At 36.5% G+C, this 21,554-nt stretch overlaps 1 protein-coding gene across 1 annotated transcript; it reads left to right on the top strand.

Moving 5' to 3' along the window:
* The first annotated feature begins 3,823 nt into the window (after positions 1-3,823).
* On the top strand, positions 3,824-20,558 carry LOC126747274 (sodium-dependent serotonin transporter). The gene is made up of 10 exons (XM_050455804.1): positions 3,824-3,881; positions 8,987-9,124; positions 9,191-9,397; positions 15,362-15,496; positions 18,197-18,413; positions 18,470-18,972; positions 19,021-19,265; positions 19,327-19,527; positions 19,584-19,751; positions 19,813-20,558. The coding sequence occupies exons 2-10, from the start codon at positions 9,013-9,015 to the stop codon at positions 19,885-19,887; spliced, it is 1,863 nt and encodes a 620-aa protein (XP_050311761.1). The 5' UTR covers positions 3,824-3,881; positions 8,987-9,012; the 3' UTR covers positions 19,888-20,558.
* Positions 20,559-21,554: the final 996 nt, after the last annotated feature.

The raw sequence follows: 21,554 nt of genomic DNA, 5'->3' as shown, positions 1-21,554 counted from the left end.
TGATGGTGTTTTATTTATTAGCCGGTAGTGGATTTTCAGGGAAAGTCTGAGGATGTAAAGTCTGGAGAGTTTGCAGCCTCAAAGGTTTTCCGGTCATTTTCTTTACTGAAAGTGCATGCTTCCAAGGAAATCTGATGGTACGAAGTTTGGAGAGCTTTCAGGCCACTTCCATCGCTTGGTGAATATAAGAAACCGCTTCAACTATCAGTAAGAAAGAAAAAATTGGAAAAACTGGGAAATTACTTCAATTGCCTTGGAAAATTAGAAAATGGTTTTAATTGCATTAAAGAAGTAAGAAAATGGAAGAAAAAGTAATGGATTTAATCGCCTCAAAGAAATAGGAACATTTTAAGGAAAGTCTGAAGGTGTAAAGCCTGGAAGGTTCTCCGACCATTTTCTTTACTAAGACTTCGATTTTCAAGGGAAATCTGATGGTACAACTGCCAGGAAGAAGGAAAGAAAAAATTGCCTTCAATTATCTAGAAGGAATAAGACATTACTTCAACTGCCTTGTACAATGAGGAAATGGCTTCAATTTCCTGGAAGAAATAAGGAAAATCTGAAGTTGTAATGCCTGGAAGGTTTTCTGGCCGTTTGATTCACTGAGACTTCGAGCTTCCAGGGAAATCTGATTAGTCTGAGGATGTAAAGTCTGAAGAGTTTGCAGGCCAGTTAGATTAACTGGAAGAAATAAGAAAAATATGGAAGTGTACAGCCTCAAAGGTTTTCTGGTCATTTTCTTTACTGAAAGTGCATGCTTCTAAGGAAATCTGATGGTACGAAGTTTGGAGAGTTTGCAGGCTACTTCGATTGCTTGCAAAAAATAAGAAATCGGTTCAATTATCAGAAGCAAAGAAAAAATTGCATTGATTTCCTTAAAAAATTAGGAAGTTGCTTTAAATGTCTGGACAGGATAAGAAATTGCTTCAATTTCCTAAAAGAAGTAAGACAATTGCTCCAATTATCTGTAAAAATTAGCAAATGGCTTGAAAATCATAGAGAAAATAAAAATTGGCTCAATTGTTTTAGAAAATTAGAAAATAGCCTTTAATTATCTGAAAGAAATAACAAAATTTTAAGAAAAATCTGGAGGTGTACAACCTGGAAGGTTTGCCGGCCATTTTTCTTTATATACAACTTAAACCTCCAAGGTATACAGTCTGGAGAGTTTGCAGGCCACTTCCATTGCTTGGAAGAAATAAGAAATTGTTTCAACTGCCTTCGAAAATTAGAAAATAGCTTAAATTTCCTGAAAGAAATAAAAAAAATGTAGAGGTGTAAAGTCTGAAAGGTTGTCCGGCCATTTTCTTAACTAATACTTCCAGCTTTAAGGGAGTTGTGATGGTACAACTAAAGAAGGACAAGACTGTCTTAAATTGCCTAGAAAATTTAGGAAATTGCTTTAAATGCCTGGAAGAAATAAGAAATTACTTAAAATGCCTTGGACAATTAGGAAATGGCATCAATTTCCTAAAAAAAATTTAAAAACTATGGAGGTGTAAAGTCTGAAAGGTTGTCCGGTTAATTTCTCAACAAAGACTTCGAGCTTTAAGGGAAAGGTACTACTGAAAAAGGAAAAAATGCCTCAATTGCCTGGACAAAATAGGAAATTGCTGTAAATTTCTGAAAGAAATAAGAAATTGCTTCAGTGTCCTAGAAAATAGCCTCAATTGCCTAAAAGTACTAAGAATATGCTTCAATTTCCTTGGAAAAGTGGAAAATGGCTTCAATTGCTAGCTTCAACTGAATGGAAGAAATACTTAATACGGAAGAAATTGTTTAAACTGTCTTGGAAATATTAGGAAATTGCCTCAATTTCCTGGAAGAAATAGAAAAATCTGGAGGTGTAAAGCCTGGAAGGTTTTCCGGTCATTTTCTTTATTGAGAAATAGCTTCAATTGCTGCGGAAAATTAGAAAATGGCTTTAATTGCATGGAAGAAGTAAGAATCATTAATTGACCTCAACTGAAAGGAAGAAATTAGAAATTGTTTCGACTGTCTTGGAAAATTAGGAACAGACTTCAATTTCCTGGAAGGAATAAGAAAATCTGGAGGTGTAAAGCCTGGAAGGTTTTCCGGCCATCTCCGTTATTTAAACTTAAACTTTCGTGAAAGTCTCGGGAGATACAAGCTGGAGAATTTGCAAGTCACTTCAATTTCCTAGAAGAAATAAGAAATTGCTTCAATTTCCTGAAAGAAATTCGCAAATGGCTTCAACCTAAAAAATTAAAACTTAATTCTAGGAAAGTCTAAAGGTATACAATCTGGAGAATTTGCAGACCATTCTGATTGCTTGGAGTAAATAGGAAACTCCTGTGATTGGCTTAAAAAATTAGAAAATGGCTTCAAACTTTAGGGAAAAAATTAAAAAATTGCATCAATTGCCTGAAAAATGGTTTTAAAATTGCTTAGGAAAAATAAAAAATTGCTTCAATTTCATGGAAAAATTAACATACGTCTTGAACCACCTGGGGGAAAAAAGAAATGGCTTCAATTTCTTGGAATAAATAGGAAATTGCTTCAATTGCCTGGAAAAAATAAAAAATTACCGTTAATTGGCTTGGAACATTGGCAAATGGCTTTAGCCTCCTGGGAAAACTAAGAAGTTGCTTAATTAATTGAAAATATCAAGAATCCTTCAAATTTTAAAAAAATAACGTTAATTCCAAAAAAACAAACGAATGAACCCCTCAAAACCCCGATAAGAAATTGATGAAATTTCTTAAAAAAAGGCTTCAAGGGTCTAAAGGAAGCTTAAAACCCGCTTTTTGACACTTCCAAGTTGCCATTTCCAAGAAAATGAACACAAGGCTTTAACCACCTGTAAAAAATAAGAAATTGCTTTAATTTCTTTAAAGTAATGGAAAATGGCTTCAATTGCCTTGAAAAATGCCTTCAACCTCCTAAAAGAATTAAGAAAATGGTATCATCTGCCTGAAAGAAATAACAAACGTTTTCAACTGCCTGGATAAGACTAAGCTTCCAAGAAAATACAAGGTTACAAAGCCTGGACAGTTTGCAGGCCACTTCTATGAATCGGAACGTTAAAATTGCAAAAAAATCAGACCAAGTTAATAAGGCTAAGCAATCTGCTTACATAAAAAGGTCTGAAAAATCTAGAGGTGTAAAGTCCGGAGAGTTAGCAGGACATAATGATTACCAATTAAAACAATTCGCAGGGTGTTAAATCTGGGGAATTTTCAGAAAAAATTTTATGAGGCTAAATACTCTCGTTAAAAAAAATTGTCTGAAAAATCTAGGGGTGTAAAGTCCGGAAAGCTGGCAGGCCGTAATGATTATTAAGGAATAAAATTCTGACGGTATTAAATCTGAAAAGTTTCGCGAAGAATCTGGGAGTTCATGGACCACTTTTGCCGCTTAGGACCGTTTGAAACGGATTTATATATAAGAGGGATTCATGTATACAGGAATTGAGACCTAAAACCTTTAATTTACCTAATAATCCCTAAGTCCGGACTGGAACTGTTGACGTTTGTCTTTATTTTACAATTTTCCGGGAGAGATTTTCACTTCGAGCAAACGACACCCGGACAAATATTTTGATTAGGCAAGGATGTATTACCTGCCTCTTTTAAAAAGGGTTGGAATTATTGCCCCAAATGGCATTAAAATATCAAAGGAAAAATCCCTTATATACACGATTTTCGCTAAGTCCCTCGTTAACAGTTTCCAACTCATTAACAAAAAAAAAACAGGAAAAAACTCAACAGGGAAACAATTCGCGAGCGCAGGATTAGAAACTGTGTATAGTGGATACGTCGCGTTCGCCCAAGAGTCCCTCAGGAGCTCTTCGGCGGGAGCAGTTGAACATCAGTGACCGTCTGGATTGGACGCGCGATGGTAGAGCGACAAAGTTCTTGGTAAGTTCATTTTTTTAAAATTTTTGATACTCATTTTTAATATGATTTAAAATGGTTCCCCAAGAACCGAAAAACCCTTGAAAATGGCGTGACAAATGATCCAGAATTAATTCGGAAAATCCAGGAAAAATTGAATGAATCAATGGTTTCGGATAATCGAATAAATGAATCATAATCGAGTTACTTTTATATTTTTTCCAGGCAGTTGGGATCGGTGTTCCAGGGAGATGAATTTATTTTCAGGTGGTTGTTCAGTTGTTCAGTCCAGATAATTTATTTGTAGTATTTTTGAAGTTTTTCCAGGCAGCTAAAGTCATTTTCACCTTTTTTCAGGCAGTTTTCTAGTCCAGATAATTGATTTTTAAAAACCAAAAAATGATGAATTTCAGATAATTTATTAATAACTTTTTTGGAGTTTTTCCAGGCAGTTGAGGCCATTCTCAAGGATTTTCATGCTTTTGGAATTGTTTTAATATTTTTCCAGGCAGTTGGGATTGTTATTCTAGGCACTCGAAGCAATTTTTAATTTTTTTCAGGCAGTGTCTCTTTTTTTGGACATTTATGTGTTGGTATTTTTTGACTTGTTCCTTCCAGGGATTTTCTCCCTTTTCAGGCGGTTTTCCGGTACAGATAACTCATAATCAACTTAGAAAATTTGAAAATGGTTCTTTTATAAATGTCAGAAAATTTATTTGTAGTATTTTCGAAGTTTTTCCTGTCAAAGTCGTTTTCTCCTTTTTTCAAGCAGTTTTCCATAATCGATTTTTAAAAACTATTTAGTTAGTTTTGATGAATTTCATATAATTTATTTATATTTTTTTTGTAGTTTTCCCAAGGAATTAAGGCCATTATCCAGGTTTTTCAACTAATTTCAAATTTTTCCAGACACTTGGAATAATTTTTATATTTTGCCAGGCAATTAAGAAAACTATAGGGGCTTTATGAGAATATTGAATAATTTATAAATAGTCTTTTAAACAAAGAAGTTCCAGGCATTTAAGGTCCGTGTACTTCTTTTCCAGGCAGTCCCTAACGTCACTTTTCATTTTTCCAAGCAGCTTCAACTGCCTGGAATTTATTAAAAACTACATCAAATATTGGGTAAAATGATTTGAAGGTGTCTGATCAAGAGAGCCTGAACGCCCTGGAAGAATTTATCAAAAATGTCCTGAATTTCTTGGAAAATGACCCTCAACTACATGAAAGAAGTTGAAAATGACTTCAATTGACCTCATTTTCCTGGAAAAAACTAATAAATGCTTTAAGTTTTTGGAAAAAAAAATTGAAATAGCCTCATTGAAAGAAAAATTAAAATTGACTTCAACTTCTTGAAAAAACCTTGAAATTACCTCATTTTCCACGAAGAAAAATTAAAAATGACTTCAACTTCTTGGAAAGATTGTTGAAATGATCAAACTACCTGGGAAAAAATTAAAAATGACTTTAACTTCTTGAGAAATCGTTGAATTGATCCCAACTACCTGGGAAGAAATTAAATGTGACTTTAACTTGTTGAAATGTCCTCATTTTCCTAAAAAAAAATTAAAACTGACTTTAACTTGATGAAAAAGGCTCAAAACGACCTGATTTTCTGAGAGAAAAATTAAAAATGACTTCAAATTTTGAAAAAGCCTTGAAAAGACCTAATTTTCCTAGAAGAAAAAATGAAAAGGACTTCAACTTTTTGAGAAACCTTGAAATTACCTGATCTGTCCGGATTTTTTTTTTAAATAACCTCAACTTCTTGAAAAAGGCTTAAAATGGCCTCATTATCTGGCAAAAAAATCCAGAAGGACCGTGTTTAACTTCCCTTAATCAACCCTAATTTTCCTAGAGAAATATTCCCAAGTTCGGCGCATTTTTCCAATTTTTTAGAACCCCCACCATAAGAACTACCCAAAACAAATTCCCACTTAAATAAAAATTAGCGAATTATTCGTGCTAATAAAGGCGTGTAAGGCTCATCAATTACCCTACACAATTAATACGATTATTTCGCAGAAAATGTAAGTAAAGCCCAATTAGAGAAAAAGGGAAGGGGGAGGGCTCCTAAAAAAATCGATAAATTTCCTCTATAGAACATCAAGGATTTCCTTAAACAGGGCCATTTAGGGCCGTGTCAAACAGATGGCCAGATTACGTCACAGAGGGCGACCCATCCGCCCTTTGAGGGCCCACCGAACTGGAAATGGCGGATTATTATCTATATACCTCACCGCATCTCTTCTCTTGGCCCGGTGAGCACCTTATTCACTTAAATTTAATAATAGACTTTGAGGAATTTTTTTTTGGCCTGTAGGGTCACCAGATCTGGGTCCAATTGACCCAAATATTTTCAGGTTTCACCCCAAAAATTATCTAAAAACACTTGAAGCAGATCAGCCTGCGGAAATAACTGCTTTTTGAATTGAAAGGTTAAAGGACCTTAACTGCCTGGAAAAATGAAATAATTATTATCATTAAATTAAATAATCAAATAAATTAAATCTGCTTGAAAATTGCCTGGAAAAGCAGCAAAAAGACCCCAATTAGAAAACCTGAATATCTGAAGTCCAGTTATTGAAAAGCCTGTAAGTGACATTTTTACAACATACAGAAACGGTGTTCTATAAACCTCTTTAAAACGTTCTATTAAGGTTTTTGTGCTATTTGGTTAAGACAATGTCCCAGTATTTTTACAATAGATCCAATTCATATATGAAGCTGTCCACTCGACGTCTACTCTATACATCTGGACCCAATCGTCCATAACGCGGTTAAATTTAGCATGGCCCCTCTCTCCTCCCGCCATTGATTATTTAATTTTCTATGATTTTTGTTTTTCACGTTTGTTTTTCTCCGTTAGTGGAAATTATTGCCCACATAACGATGAGCCTGCTCCCTGTTAATCCCGTTTAAAGTATGATTTATGCCCGGAATTATTTCAATAACGAGCCGGATTGGCGTGTGTGTGTGTGTACAGAGATTAACATATTAAATACCTTGTTATGGACATTTCGTTTGGAAATTTAACAGTTAATCCAGCACCAATAAAATGGCCGTTTTAAGCCGATTTCCGTGTTGTCCACGCCTAAATAAAGCAGCGGGATTTTCTCCCGTTTGAATCCGGTTTGTGAAACCAATTGATCCTCTTGGTTCCTATTTCAAATGATTCAGAAACATTCTGGAAGAATAAATTGTATTCCTTTAAAAGCCTTTCAGGAATTCCCAATAAATCCCTCAACTTGTCACTCTTTTAATACTTGGTCGCAGAAAATTATTATTATTATTATTATTATTATTATTTTTATTATTATTATTATTATTATTATTATTATTATTATTATTATTATTATTATTATTATTATTGATTCTTGATCATCTGGACGTTTTGGAGGGATTTCAATCGGGTAATCGTGCGATGGCTATAATACAGGAAAAGCTGGGTTGCCTCTGGGGGTTTGATTATTTGAAAACAGTATTCCAGGAAATCGTATAACTTTAAAGTCTAGAATCTGGAAAAGTACCGGGAGGATTTTGATGAAATTAAATGCATGATATTGAAAAAAGTATCCTTAGCAAAAAATGTAGGAGGTGTAAACCAGTCCAGGCAGTAACTTGGCAAATATCGAATTTTTTTGCAGTGGTGTCCAAGAATGCAGTTTGATCCTTAAGGTGATGACTCACTTCAAAGTTTGAAATCTGGAAAACTGCCTGGACGATTTTCATGAAACAAATTGCATGATATTGAGAAAAGTATTCCCAAGAAATATTACTTAAGGTGTAACTCAGTTCAAATAATATTTTCCAATATCTCAATTTTTTTCTATACTATTGCCCAAGAACGAAGTTTCATCTTCAAAGTAACGACTCACTTCAAAGTCCAAAAACTGGAAAAATGCCTGGACGATTTTCATGAAACAAGCTGCATGATATTGAGAAAAGTATTGTGCAAATATTGTAAGAAGTGCAAACCAGTTCAGGCAGTAACTTGGGAAATATCGAACTTTTTTTGCAGTGGTGCCTAATAATGCAATTTGATCTTCGAGGTGACAGCTCACTTCAAAGTCAAAAATCTGGAAAAATGCCTGGACGATTTTTATGAAACAAGCTGCATTATATTAAGAAAGGTATTGTGCAAATATTGTAAGAAGTGCAAACCAGTTCAGGCAGTAACTTGGGAAATATGGAACTTTTTTTGCAGTGGTGCCCAATAAGGCAAGTTAATGCTCAAGGTATCGACTCACTTTAAAGTCTAAAATCTGAAGAACTACTTGGACGATTTTCATGAAACAAACTGCATGATATTTAAAAAAGTATTCTCAACAAATATTATTCTAGGTGTAACCCAGTCCAAGTAATAATTTTCAAGATATCAATTTTTTTATGCAAAAATGAAGTATCATCTTCAAAGTTCAAAATATAGAAAACTGCCTGGGCGATATTCATGAAACAAACTGCACGATATTGAGAAAAGTATTTCCATTAAATATTCCTTAACATATAACTGAGTTCAAATAATAATTTCCAATATACCATTTTTTTGTGCAGTAGTGCCCAAGAATGAAGTTTCATTTTCAAAGTGACAAGTCACTTCAAAGTTCAAAATCTGGAAAACTACTGGGGCGATTTTCATAAAACAAACTGCATGATATTAAGAAAAGTATTTCCAACAAATATTCTTCTAAGTTTAACTAAATTCAAGTAATAATTTTCAAAATATCAAACCTTTTGTGCAGTAGTGTCTAAGAATGAAGTTTCATCTTCAAAGTGAGGACTCACTTCAAAGTCCAATATCTGGAAAACCACTGAGAATATTCTTATGAAATAAAAAACAGTTTATTAAAAAAAGTGTATATTTCAATCCCAATACCTGCAACTCCTTGAAACTTGAACAACAAAAGAAAAATCAAAAAATAAACTTAAGACAGTAACGAGCGACAACCGATTAACGCCCATCGGAAAATCAAACTTGCAACTCCGCGGAAAACGATGCCAATTCGACACGTTCCCGTCTCTATCTATATATCCCGTCATATCGCTGGAAATTTCACTTTTTTTGTTTGCGATAGCGCGATTTCGGGCGCCCTAATAGGGGGGATTTCCTTATCTGAACTTCTTTACAGCCTGGATTAGATCGGCTTCATTAAAAATGGTCACCTCGGAGGAGACCGAGGACCACCGTAAACCCCAGAGCCCCACGCTGGAAAACGGCGCAGATGGGGACACGATGGACTGTAAAAAGTCCCCCAGTAAATTATATGGTGAGTTTCGATTAGGAAAATCAGGGTGAGAGAGAGGGGGTTAATTTTTTTTTTGTTAAAATCAAGGAAACAATAAGGAAAGCACCGCGAAAAGTGGAAATTACAAGAGCTGCAAGGACAACGTGACCAGGGTGGTGGTGGTCGGCCTAACACCGGAACGCCGAAGGGAAACCTGGAACAAGAAGGTGGAATTCCTGTTGGCTGTAGTAGGGTTTGCAGTTGATCTAGGAAACGTATGGAGGTTCCCGTATATCTGCTACGAAAACGGCGGCGGTAAGTATTTTTTTAACATTTCCATATTTGGTCATTATTATCTCCTCCACCTCCCCCTTGGAAATGACTGGAAAATGACTGATAAGTGCCTCGGGAAAGGATTACCTTTCAAGCGCCACGAATTTCCTTTAAATTTGTTTGTACAGGCCCACGGAAATTTCCTTTTTATATTCAGGCGGTTTTGTTAACGGGAAACGGGGGCGGCTATTGGCGCTCCCTTAAGCTGAAGAAGTGAAGTTATCTCTTTCGTAAATATACTCGACTTTTGACAATTGAATTTAACCCTCGAGCCTTTTCTGGACATAATTTAATTTATAGCTTTATTAAGAGTAATTGCGAGACTCTTCCAGGCATTCAAACTTGATTATTCCTGAAATAAATCTTAAGGCCCTCCGGATCGCATGATTTTAAGCCAAGTGGTTTTTTCGCCTGTCAATTCTCAATTTATTTAAAGTATATGACAGGCAGCAGATTTTTGTTGAATTTTATTCCAGGTATTCGATACCATTTTTGATGTCTTTCAGGAATTTAAAATAATTTTCCAGGTATATTAGAATAATTTCTCGTGGTTCTGAGCAATTGAAATAATATTCAAGGTGTATGGAGTCATTTTTTATACAATAATTCTTTATATTTTTCACATTTTTTCATGACGTCATGGCGTCAAATTTTTGGACTAAAATTTACTTATAATGCCTGGAATAAAATAGAAAATTGCTGTAATAAATGCCTGTAAAACAGGGAAATAATAACAAATACCTGAAAGGCATTAAAAATCCTGGAAAATCTTTGGAATGACATCAGATGCCTGGAATGAATTGAAAACGGCCTGTAAAAAATTAAAAATTATTTCATGTCTAAAATAAAATGGAAAATTAACTTTAAATGCCTGAATGAAACATAAAAATTAAATTAAATACCTGGAAGGTCTTAGAAATGACTTGGAAGGCCTATAAAACTATGAAAAATTATTTGTAATGTCTGGAAAATATTATTATTAACCTGTAGTCCCTGGAATTAATTTAAAAATTACTTTAAATGCTTCTAAACGATGAACATTGTTTGAAATGCCTAAAAAGCCATGGAAAATTATTTGGAATGTGTAGAAAATGTAAGGAATGATATCAAATGCCTGGAATGAATTAAAAAATGCCTGAAAAGTATTAAGAATGAATTGAAATGAAAAAGAGAAACTATTCAATTACCTACAATAAAAAAAGAGTGATGAGATTGCTTGAAAAAAAAATTACTGCCTGAAATTCAAAAAATCGGGAATGTGGAATATGAAAATCCCTTAACCTGAAATAAGAAATCATTGCTTAATTGCCTGGAATATAAAAACCATTTAAATACCTACAATAAAATACTAAAATCCCTATAAGAGGAGTCGAGAAATTGGAATTTTAAATATAGGAGTGACTGTAATAAACCAAATAATTTACTACTTATGAAACAGTGAATATATCGGTTCCTAAAAATTAAGAAATTGTTGGCTCTCAAGGATCTTTGAAGGCTTTTTTAGGCTCTTCTAAAAAAACCCTAAAATCCCTATAATAGGGGACGAGAAATTGGAATTTTAAGTACAGGTGTGCCTGTAAGAAACAAAATTATTTTTCGCTTATGGAACAGTAAATAAATAAGTTCCTAATAGTTAAAATTAAGGAATTATTGGCTATAGGGATTCTTTAAAGGCTTTTTTAGGCTCTTCTGAAAAAAACACTAAAATTCCTATAATAGGAGTCGAGTAATTGGAATTTTAAGTACAGGAGTGCCTGTAAGAAACTAAAATAATTTACTACTTATGAAACAGTAAGTATATCGGTTCCTAATAATAAAAATTAAGAAATTATTGGCTCTCAAAAATCTTTGAAGACTTTTTTAGGGTCTTCTGAAAAAAACACTAAAATTCCTATAATAGGATTCGAGAAATTGGAATTTTAAGTACAAAAATGCCTGCAAGAAACAAAATAATTTACTACTTATGAAACAGTAAATATATCGGTTTCTAATAATAAAAATTAAGAAATTGTTCGCTCTCAAGGATCTTTGAAGGCTTTTTGAGGCTCTTCTAAAAAAACCCTATAATAGGGGTCGAGAAATTGGAATTTTAAGTACAGGAGTGCCTGCAAGAAATAAAATAATTTACTACTTATGAAACAGTAAATATATCGGTTCCTAATAATTAAAATTAAGAAATTGTTTGCTCTCAAAGATCTTTGAAGGCTTTTTTAGGCTCTTCTAAAAAAACCCTATAATAGGGGTCGAGAAATTGGAATTTTAGGTACAGGAGTGCCTGCAAGAAACAAAATAATTTACTACTTATGAAACAGTGAATATATCGGTTCCTAATAATTGAAATTAAGAAATTGTTGGCTCTCAAAAATCCTTGAAGGCTTTTTTAGGCTCTTCTGAAAAAAACACTAAAATTCCTATAATAGGATTCGAGAAATTGGAATTTTAAGTACAGAAGTGCCTGTAATAAACAAAATAATTTATCACTTGTGGAACAGTTGGTTTTAATGACGCATACAGGTAAAAACTGATTTATTTATTTATATAAAAAAAATGTAACGCACTACACTGCAAACAAAAAAAGGAGTAAATTGGGGGAAAAAACTCAAACGCACAACTTGTTTTTTAAAAAAATTATTTTTTTAATGTCAAAATATTGTTACTCCCTGGGTATCTTAGTCCATTGTTTTGACAGTGATGACAACTTAGGACCAATAAAACGTCTCGTCAGAGGTACACGATTGGAGGAAAATGTCGGACATAATGACTGGCATAGCGACGGCCTGGAAAACGTTTCCAGAATTTACTTTTAAATCCACACGTTTCAGGTTGTCTGCCTTCGAATTTACACAGAGAAATAACCGTGACATTTTAAAAATGTTTCGTGGAAATCCGGACAGAAATCTGAGGTGCTGAAAATGCAGTTTTCATATGTCCGCTGTGGAAATTGTTGTTTTTCCAGTCAAAAGAAAAATATAAACAAACTCAATAACGTCACGAAAAGTCGGTTCTTTAGGGGCGAATTTAACTCCGTCGCTTTCGCAGCAAGTTCGCTTTAAGCTAATTCCGAATTTCAAAAGCTCTAAACCGTATTAGCTTAATATTTCATATCGCCCGGATGAATGCAAACTAATGAAAATACGAAGTGGGGGCCTTATATACGGATAATGTACACCAGAGTCGATGATACGAGTTGGGAGTTTAATTAAATTATAAAAATATAAAACTTATTTCTGCACCATTTTGACAATTAACGGTTTCACAATTTTGCTCCAAATGTGTCTCAGAGCTCCCTTATCTTCGTGGTGCTCTGGGTTCTGGATACTAAGTCCAGAAAGAGCGGTTTTGGAATAAGCAACTATGGCTGTTCATCCACATACTTCTTCTGTTTTCAAATTCCTTTTCTTTTCGGACGAGAAAGTTAATTACTAGTAGGGTGCCTTTAAAAAGTTTCCTAGTTTTCCGATGAAACTAGTTGAGCTAGAGTTTCCAAATTTAGACAGTGGCGTGCGCTCAAGTGTCCCCTATAAGAAGCTTCAAAAGTTTTCAAAGTATTTTTGTTATTTTTTGAGTTATGGCCGGGTTTCTCCAAAGAGTCCATGTTATAGTCCCTGAAATAATTAAATAAACCAGTAGAGTGACTTTAAAGTTTTCTAATTTTTTCCAATGAAACTGGCTGAGCTAGAGTTTCCAAATTTAAACAGTGGCGTGCGCTCAAGTATCCCCTATAAGAAACTTCAAAAGTTTTCAAAATATTTTTGTTAGTTTTCGAGTTATGGCCAGGTTTTTCTAAAGAGTCCATGTTAAAATAATTAAATCAAGCAACAGGCTGACTTTGAAGTTTCCTAATTTTTTCCAATGAAACTGGCTGAGCTAGAATTTCCAAATTTAGACAGTGGCGTGCGCTCAAGTGTCCCCTATAAGAAACTTCAAGAGTTTTCAAAATATTTTTGTTAGTTCTTGAGTTATGGCCGGACTTTTCTAAGGAGTCTATGTTAAAATAATTAAATCGAGCAATAGGCTGACTTTAAAGTTTCCTAATTTTTTCCAATGAAACTGACTGAGCTAGAGTTTCCAAATTTAGACAGTGGCGTGCGCTCAAGTATCCCCTATAAGAAACTTCAAAAGTTTTCAAAATATTTTTGTTAGTTTTCGAGTTATGGCCAGGTTTTTCTAAAGAGTCCATGTTAAAATAATTAAATCAAGCAATAGGCTGACTTTGAAGTTTCCTAATTTTTTCCAATGAAGCTGGCTGAGATAGAGTTTCCAAATTTCGACAGTGGCGTGCGCTCAAGTATCCCCTATCACAAATTGCAAGAGTTTTCAAAATATTTTTGTTAGTTCTTGAGTTATGGCCGGATTTTTCTAAGGAGTCTATGTTAAAATAATTAAATCAAGCAATAGGCTGACTTTAAAGTTTCCTAATTTTTTCCAATGAAACTGACTGAGCTAGAGTTTCCAAATTTAGACAGGGGCGTGCGCTCAAGTATCCCCCATAAGAAGCTTCAAGACTTTTCAAAATATTTTTGTTAGTTTTCAAGTTATGGCCAGGTTTTTCTAAAGAGTCTATGTTAAAATAATTAAATCAAGCAATAGGCTGACTTCAAAGTTTCCTAATTTTTTCCAATGAAACTGACTGAGCTAGAGTTTCCAAATTTAGACAGTGGCGTGCGCTCAAGTGTCTCCTATAAGAAACTTTAAAAGTTTTCAAAACATTTGTCTTAGTTTTTGATTTATGACCAGGTTTTCCCAAAGTGTCTATATTAAAATAATTAAATTACTGCGTTCAATTGCCTGGAATCAGTGGATGAACGTTTTTTCCAAATAATAAAAATGCAGCTTAAAATTTGGCCCTTTCGACAGTCGACAGCTGTCTGAGTTTTGACAGCTGACCAATTAATCAAACACTCTGTTTGACAGATCCCTTTCCTGGGAAGTCTATATACAACAGGAAGCGCTCAACTGCCTGGAATAAAAAAAATTAATATTTTTTTTTAAAGAAAACGCTGCTTAATAGTTGGCTTTTTTGACAATTGACAGCTGTCTGAGCTTTGACACTTCACAGTTCAAATGTGTCTTAGATCTGACCTATCCCTAGGTGTTGACAGTTGACCAGTAAATCTGTTTTTTTGACAGTTGATTCAACTGCCTGGAATAAGTAAATTCATATTTTTTTCCAATTGATTGAGACTTTTTCCAGTAAATTTCAAATAAAAACAGTTGGCTCTTCTGACACTTGACAGCTGTCTTGACGTTTCGACAACACTCTGTTTCTTTGACAGCTGACAGCTTCACAAGCATAGATCTCTTTCCTGGAGAGGTCTGCATCCAAGAGAAAGCGTCCAACTGCCTGGAATAAATAAATGAATATTTCTACCAATTGATTGAGGTTTTTTTCAGACAATTTCAAGCGAAAATACTGCTTAACAGTTTGCTCTTTTGACAGGTGATAGTTGTCTCCGTTTTGACAGTTAACCAATCAATCAAAGATTGTATTTTTTTGACAGTTGACAGTTTAATCAAGCATAGATGCCTTTCCTGGGGAGGTCTGCATCTAAGAAAACTTAAACTGCCTGGAATAAATAAATGAATACTGCTTCCAATAGAGTGAGGTTTCTCTCAGACAATTTCAAGCGAAAATGCTGCTTAACAGTTGGTTCTTTTGACAGTTGTCTCAGTTTTGACAGCTGACGGTTAGTCAACCAATCAAACCCTCTATTTTTTGACAGTTGAGTGACAAAATTACGACTGTAGACGAGTTAGTCCGAACGTGCTCCCGAAAACTAAACTTCCTGTAAAGCATCGTATCCGCACTGGTTTTTTTTTATGATACACCCATAAAACCTGAAGATCGATTAAAAATACAGGAAATTTATTTTGGGTCGTAAAAAAGCGAATTTTGTCACAACGTCGTAAACCCTTATCCATTAAAATCGCTTTTGTTGTTTACAGGTGCCTTCCTCATCCCCTACACGATAATGCTGATCTTCGGGGGGCTTCCCTTATTTTACATGGAACTGGCCCTGGGACAGTTCCATAGGAGCGGATGCCTGACCATCTGGAAGAGGATCTGTCCGGCCCTTAAAGGTAATAAAAAACCGCACTTTAACGCCGCATCTAAAAGTCAAACCGCGACGGCCCTTATCTAAATCTCTAATAGGATCCAAATAAATATTTATGTAAGTGTACATTTGAACTGTAACCTCATTTATATCTGACGAGGGCGGAAAATAAAAGTCGGCGCCTGATAAACGCCCTAATGAATTGAACATGAAGCCAGAAGTGGGATAACAGCTTCAATCGGGACTAAAAGGTTTCCACTGTTTGTCCGATTTGAGATTTCGACACCTCATCCTCGATAAATCGGCTTCACACCCTTCACCTAAGGATGCGCCCTTATGGTAAAATTAAATACGCATTAAACCCCATAATGACAAGGTTGATATAATTAGGCCCCAGATCCAATTAAATAAATGTACACGAGCCAATCACGGTATTTATGGGGGGAGAACAATGGGGTGTCTAGGGAAAACCCTCCATTTTCCGTTATTTGTCGCGCTCTCGAAGAATAGGAAAAAAAGGGTTTATAGGGAACAATAGCAAGAAGGATTGAAATAGGATTGCTTGGTGCAGTTTTCTTTTTTCCATTTAAACATCTTTTTGTGTTAAATAAGGGATGACGGGGCTCTAGTGAAGGGTTGATCTCATTAGTGCTCCTTAAAGAACAGCAAAAGCGTCGCTTTACGGGCATTATTTCCGGTTTTATTACCAGGTTTTCTTAATGGTTTATTAGTTTTGTCGTTTTTCTTGTTTAATTTTTTTATTCTCTTTCACTTTATTTGTTTGATTTTCTATATTGTTCTTAAAGCTTTTGATTGAGCTGCTCTAAAATATTTCAACTGAAAGGAGTTTAATTGTTTCTTCCAGGCAATTGAGCAAGAAGGACAGACTGATGATTCAATAGATTTTCGACATGTTCTCACTCACGTATTTATTAGAGCAGGTACTTCATGCAGATTTTGCCGTATATAATTTTTAATAGTGCTCCAAATGTAAGAGTCTATCGGATTAGGATCAGGTGATCTGGTGGTCCAATAATATTAACCACGTTGAGCCATTTTCTTGCAGCAATTCCAAAATATAAGAAAACCCCGTCCAGTTGTGTCCAACTCCCAACAGTGGCGAGTTTAACCTTGGAACGACTGCAAATATTACCATCAATAACGATCAACCAAACATTTACGGAAAATGTATTTGCTAATGATCTTGATTTAATTTCTCGAGGATTCTGATGTACTTAGATATGGATATTAAGATAATTTATTACCCTACGTCTGGGTTCGTCAGGTCAAATAATCTTAAGCCACTGGCAAAATCCTATTCTTGTTTCAGCATCATCATTCTTATGCTGAAGCTCACTAGACACCAGAAGCTGCTGAAGATTTCCATGATCTTATTGAATGAATTAAAACTCCTTTAGGCTGTTGAATCTCTTCCATCCTCTCGTAAATCCTGTTGATCAACTATCTTGTTGATCCTTTGGGCCGTTCAGTTTCTGATGAATGAATTGAACACTTGGGAGCCTCCTGAGCCATTTTCGCCAGTTCTTCTTCTCAGACAGTGGACTATTTCCATCTTCCATCTTCTTAAACAAGAAGAGGTTGATTTTTTCAATTCGTCCAAGCAGTTGAAGCCAGAAAATCTCTTCACTTCCAAAACTGCTGAACATTTACATAAGCTGTTAAGTCTCTTGCAAACACTTTTTCAATTCGTCTACTCGAGACTCATCAAAATCATCCAAACTCTTCATATTCATCTAGAAGTGGAGTCCTGCGATTGAGCATTGGTTTCTAAGTTTTCCTCACCAGTGCTTCTTCTTAATCAGCTTAATTTTCTTATACTTCCAGGCAGTTGAAGCCAGAAGCTCCCTCAGACCTACACCAGTCTACCTTCCTAGGCAAGAAGTTCCATTTTTTAAATCTGTCCAGGCAATTGAGATCAGAACCTTTCTGGGAGACTCCTTGGAAGAGGGCATACAAATGACTTGACTTCCAAATCACCCAAAGTCTTCACATTCATCTTCTAAGCAGTGGAATCTTTGGATTAAGCACCGTCTTCTAAGCTTCCTTCACCCAGTCCTTCTTAAGCAGTTGAATTTTGTCAATCTTCCAGGCAGTTGAAGACAGGGTCTCTCTACAACAATTCACTTCCCTAAACAAGAAGTTGATTTTTCAATTCGTCCAGGAAGTTGAGGCCATCCTCTCTGCAAGACTCCTTGGGAGAAACCGTTACAGAGTTCAAATAACTCGACTTCCAAACTCAAACACTTCGCATTCATCTTCTAAGCAGTGGAGTCACTGGATTGACAACGTCTTCTACGCTTTCTTCACCCCGTCTTTTTTAAGCAGTTGAATATTTTTAATCTTCCAGGCAGTTGAAGCCAGAATCTCTCTACATCAATTCACTATTTTCTAAACAAGAAGAAGTTGATTTTTTAATTCGTCCAGACAATTGAGGCCAGTCCACTCTCTAAGAGACTCCTTGGAAGAACTTCAAATGACTTGACTTGAAAACTTTTTGTTCTTAAACTCTACACACATTCATCGGCTAAACAGTGGAGTCCTTAGGTTGACCACCATCTTCTTCATCACCAGTCATTCTTCTCAAGCAGTTGAATCCAGAAGCTCCCTCCATAAGTCCACTTTCTCAAACAATAAAATGTCGAACTTCTTCCAAGCAGCTGGGCCTGGAAGAGCCCTCCGATTCACCACTTCCTCATTGTTTCAGGAGTCGGCTACGCCATCTGCTTCATCGACATCTACATGGGAATGTACTACAACACGATCATCGGGTGGGCGGTTTACTACCTGGTGGCCAGCTTCACCAGCGAGCTGCCCTGGACCAAGTGCAACAACGAATGGAACACCATCTATTGCCAACCGGTGACCGCGTCTTCTCTACGACCGAACTTCACCACCACCACCCCTGCCAAGGAGTTCTTCGAGTAAGTCATCTGGGCGGTTGTGGAATCCAGGTGGTTCAAAGTGGATTTTTCTTTAGGAGGGAGGTCTTGGAGCAGTACAAGTCCGACGGGTTGAACAGGATGGGCCCCATAAAGCCCGCGCTGGCCCTCTGCGTCTTCTCCGTCTTCATTCTGGTCTATTTTTCCTTGTGGAAAGGGGTGAAGAGCACCGGGAAGGCCGTATGGGTGACTGCCCTGGCTCCCTACGTTGTCCTGATCATCCTGCTTGCCAGAGGGGTCACCCTACCGGGGGCCATGGACGGGATCCGTTACTACCTCACACCGGAGTGGCACAAGCTCTACAACACCAAGGTGTGGATAGACGCGGCCTCACAGATATTCTTCTCTTTAGGCCCTGGATTCGGCACTTTATTGGCCCTTTCCAGTTACAACAAGTTCAACAACAACTGCTACAGGGACGCGGTGATCACCAGCACCATCAACTGCCTCACCAGCTTCTTGGCCGGGTTCGTAATCTTCTCGGTGCTCGGTTATATGGCTCACGTGCAACACAAGAGCATCGAGCAAGTGGGGCTGGAGGGTATGTATAGTGTGGATGCAAAAATTTGAGGTTAATTGTCTTTAATAGGTCCAGGCTTGGTGTTTATCGTGTATCCAGAGGCTATAGCCACCATGGGAGGCTCGGTCTTCTGGTCGGTGATTTTCTTTTTGATGTTGATCACTTTGGGGTTGGACAGTACGTTCGGGGGGCTGGAGGCTATGATTACTGCCTTATGCGATGAGTACCCCAAGACCTTGGGGAGGCACAGGGAGATGTTCGTGGCCGTGTTGCTCTTGGGGATCTACATTTGCGCTCTGCCCACTACTACTTACGTAAGTTTCGATGGTTTTCAGAGGTTGAACACGAACCACTCCTGTTTGTGTCCGTTTTTAGGGTGGAGTCTACTTGGTGAACATGCTGAACATCTACGGTCCAGGCCTGGCGATTCTGTTCGTGGTATTCGTGGAGGCGGCTGGGGTCTGTTGGATCTACGGCACCGAGAACTTCGCCAGGGATATAGAGAAAATGATCGGGTATAGGCCGGGAATATTCTGGAGGATATGCTGGAAGTACATCAGTCCGGTGTTTTTATTGGTGAGGCTCCCAGGTTTTGCCTTGAAGAGGGGGTTAGTGAGGGGTGTTTTTTGCAGATTATTTTCGTGTGTTCGCTGCTGAATCATGAGGATATGCTGGGGAAGGAGTACAATTATCCGGACTGGAGTATACACGTGGGGTACGTCCTCACCGGGTCCTCCATCATTTGCATCCCGCTGTATATTTTGTATAAATTCGCCATCACCCCGGGGAGTCTCTTGCAGGTCGGTGAAGTTTTCTCTCTTTTTCTCCTCGTCGGTACTTACTCAGGTTTTCTTTCTTTAGCGTTGGAGGATGATCTGGCAGGCGGAACATTCTTCAGACAACTCTTTGACTTACTGCGGTGGTACCGAGGTCTGACCTGAATCAACCGGGATTGTCAGGTCGTACACTATCGAATGGTTAGTCTAAATTACCGATCAGCTTAAAGGAACTCTTATTGGCTCCTTTGTGACATGCGTTTTCAACCTGCACTTCGAAAATGCATGTCACAAACGATACTAATCTGTGATCTTTTGTACTTTTTAATATGTAAACGGGGTTTTTGGAATTTTTATGTCTTCGGTTCCAAAAGGTCCGTACGTTAGTGGGAGAAATTGTAAAATTTGTTGGTAGATGTGTAGAAATAATTGTGAATTTTATAAATATGAGATTATATACAGGGTGATGATTGTGGACAAATTGTAGATACCCAGGGGGAGTTGCTCTGGTGACAGCCAGGGCCGGAGTAACTCATTTGGCCTATAATAGACCTTCTAACTAATGTTAATTTACCCTGTTTCCAAAAGGGGGGGGCAAATATATAACTAATGTAATAATCATAGTTGCTTAGTACGTACGAAAACAAGCTTGTAACATTGTATACGTTTGCTGTATTGTGACAAATAATATTTTATTAGACGTGATATTTTCCTCAGTGTACGCACAATAATCAAAACAGGGGTGTACCATTCAGCCATATGGTACACTCAAAGAAAAATTAATTTTTCATTAGGCCTCACCTTAAGTCCCTTACAGCCATAAAGGGATTTAAGTCCAGCATATAGAAACAAATATATTAAGTGTTTATTTTAGTATAAATACGTTGTCTGATTTGAAACAATAGTTGGGGGTTTATTGTGCAAATAAACACTCTAAACCCGTGTGAAAACCGTGAAATAGACCTCGGGGGTACACGTGTTCAGACGTATTTTATTACCCCCGTAATCCTAAGAAAACAAATATCCGATTTAGGGTGGTTTTGCCAAAATAATCACCCTCTTAAGTCATCATTTGGGTTTGGCTAATTTTTAATAATTTTTCTCTTCTTGGACCTCCTTTGTCATGGATTTCTGTCCCATCATCATTATTATTTCGTGAGTCAAACATATCCTCAATAATCAATAGGGAGATTGTAAAAGAATTATTAGACAATCTTGAGTACTTTTTGAGTTATGGTAAGTTTTTCCAGTGAAACTAGCTAAGTTAGAGTTTCCAAACTTGGGCAGTGGCTTGCGCTCAAGTGTCCTCTGCAAGATACTTCAAGAGTTTTCAAAATATTTTTGTTAGTTTTTGAGTTATGGCCGGGTTTTTCCAAAGAGTCTATGTTAAAATAATTAAATTAAGCAATAGGCTGACTTTCAAGTTTCCTAGTTCTTCCCAATGAAACTAGCTGAGCTAGAGTTTCCAAACTTAAACAGTGGCGTGCGCTCAAGTGTCTCCTACAAGAAACTTCAAGAGTTTTCAATATATTTTTGTTAGTTTTTGAGTTATTGCCGGGTTTTTGCAAAGAGTCTATGTTAAAATAATTAAATTAAGCAATAGGCTGACTTTCAAGTTTCCTAGTTTTTCCCAATAAAACTAGCTGAGCTAGAGTTTTCACATTTGGACAGTGGCGTGCGCTTAAGTGTCCCCTACAAGAAACTTCAAGAGTTTTCAAAATATTTTTGTTAATTTTTGATTTATGGCCAGGTTTTTCCACCAGAGTCTATGCTAAAATAATAAAATTACACAATAGGCTGGTTTAAAGTTTCCTAGTTTTTCCAATG

Source organism: Anthonomus grandis, chromosome 19 (genome assembly GCF_022605725.1).
Source record: "Anthonomus grandis grandis chromosome 19, icAntGran1.3, whole genome shotgun sequence".
In the NCBI taxonomy this organism is placed as follows: domain Eukaryota; kingdom Metazoa; phylum Arthropoda; class Insecta; order Coleoptera; family Curculionidae; genus Anthonomus; species Anthonomus grandis.
The sequence above is the reverse complement of the archived record's forward strand: the minus strand, read 5'-3'. Positions and strand labels throughout refer to the sequence as shown.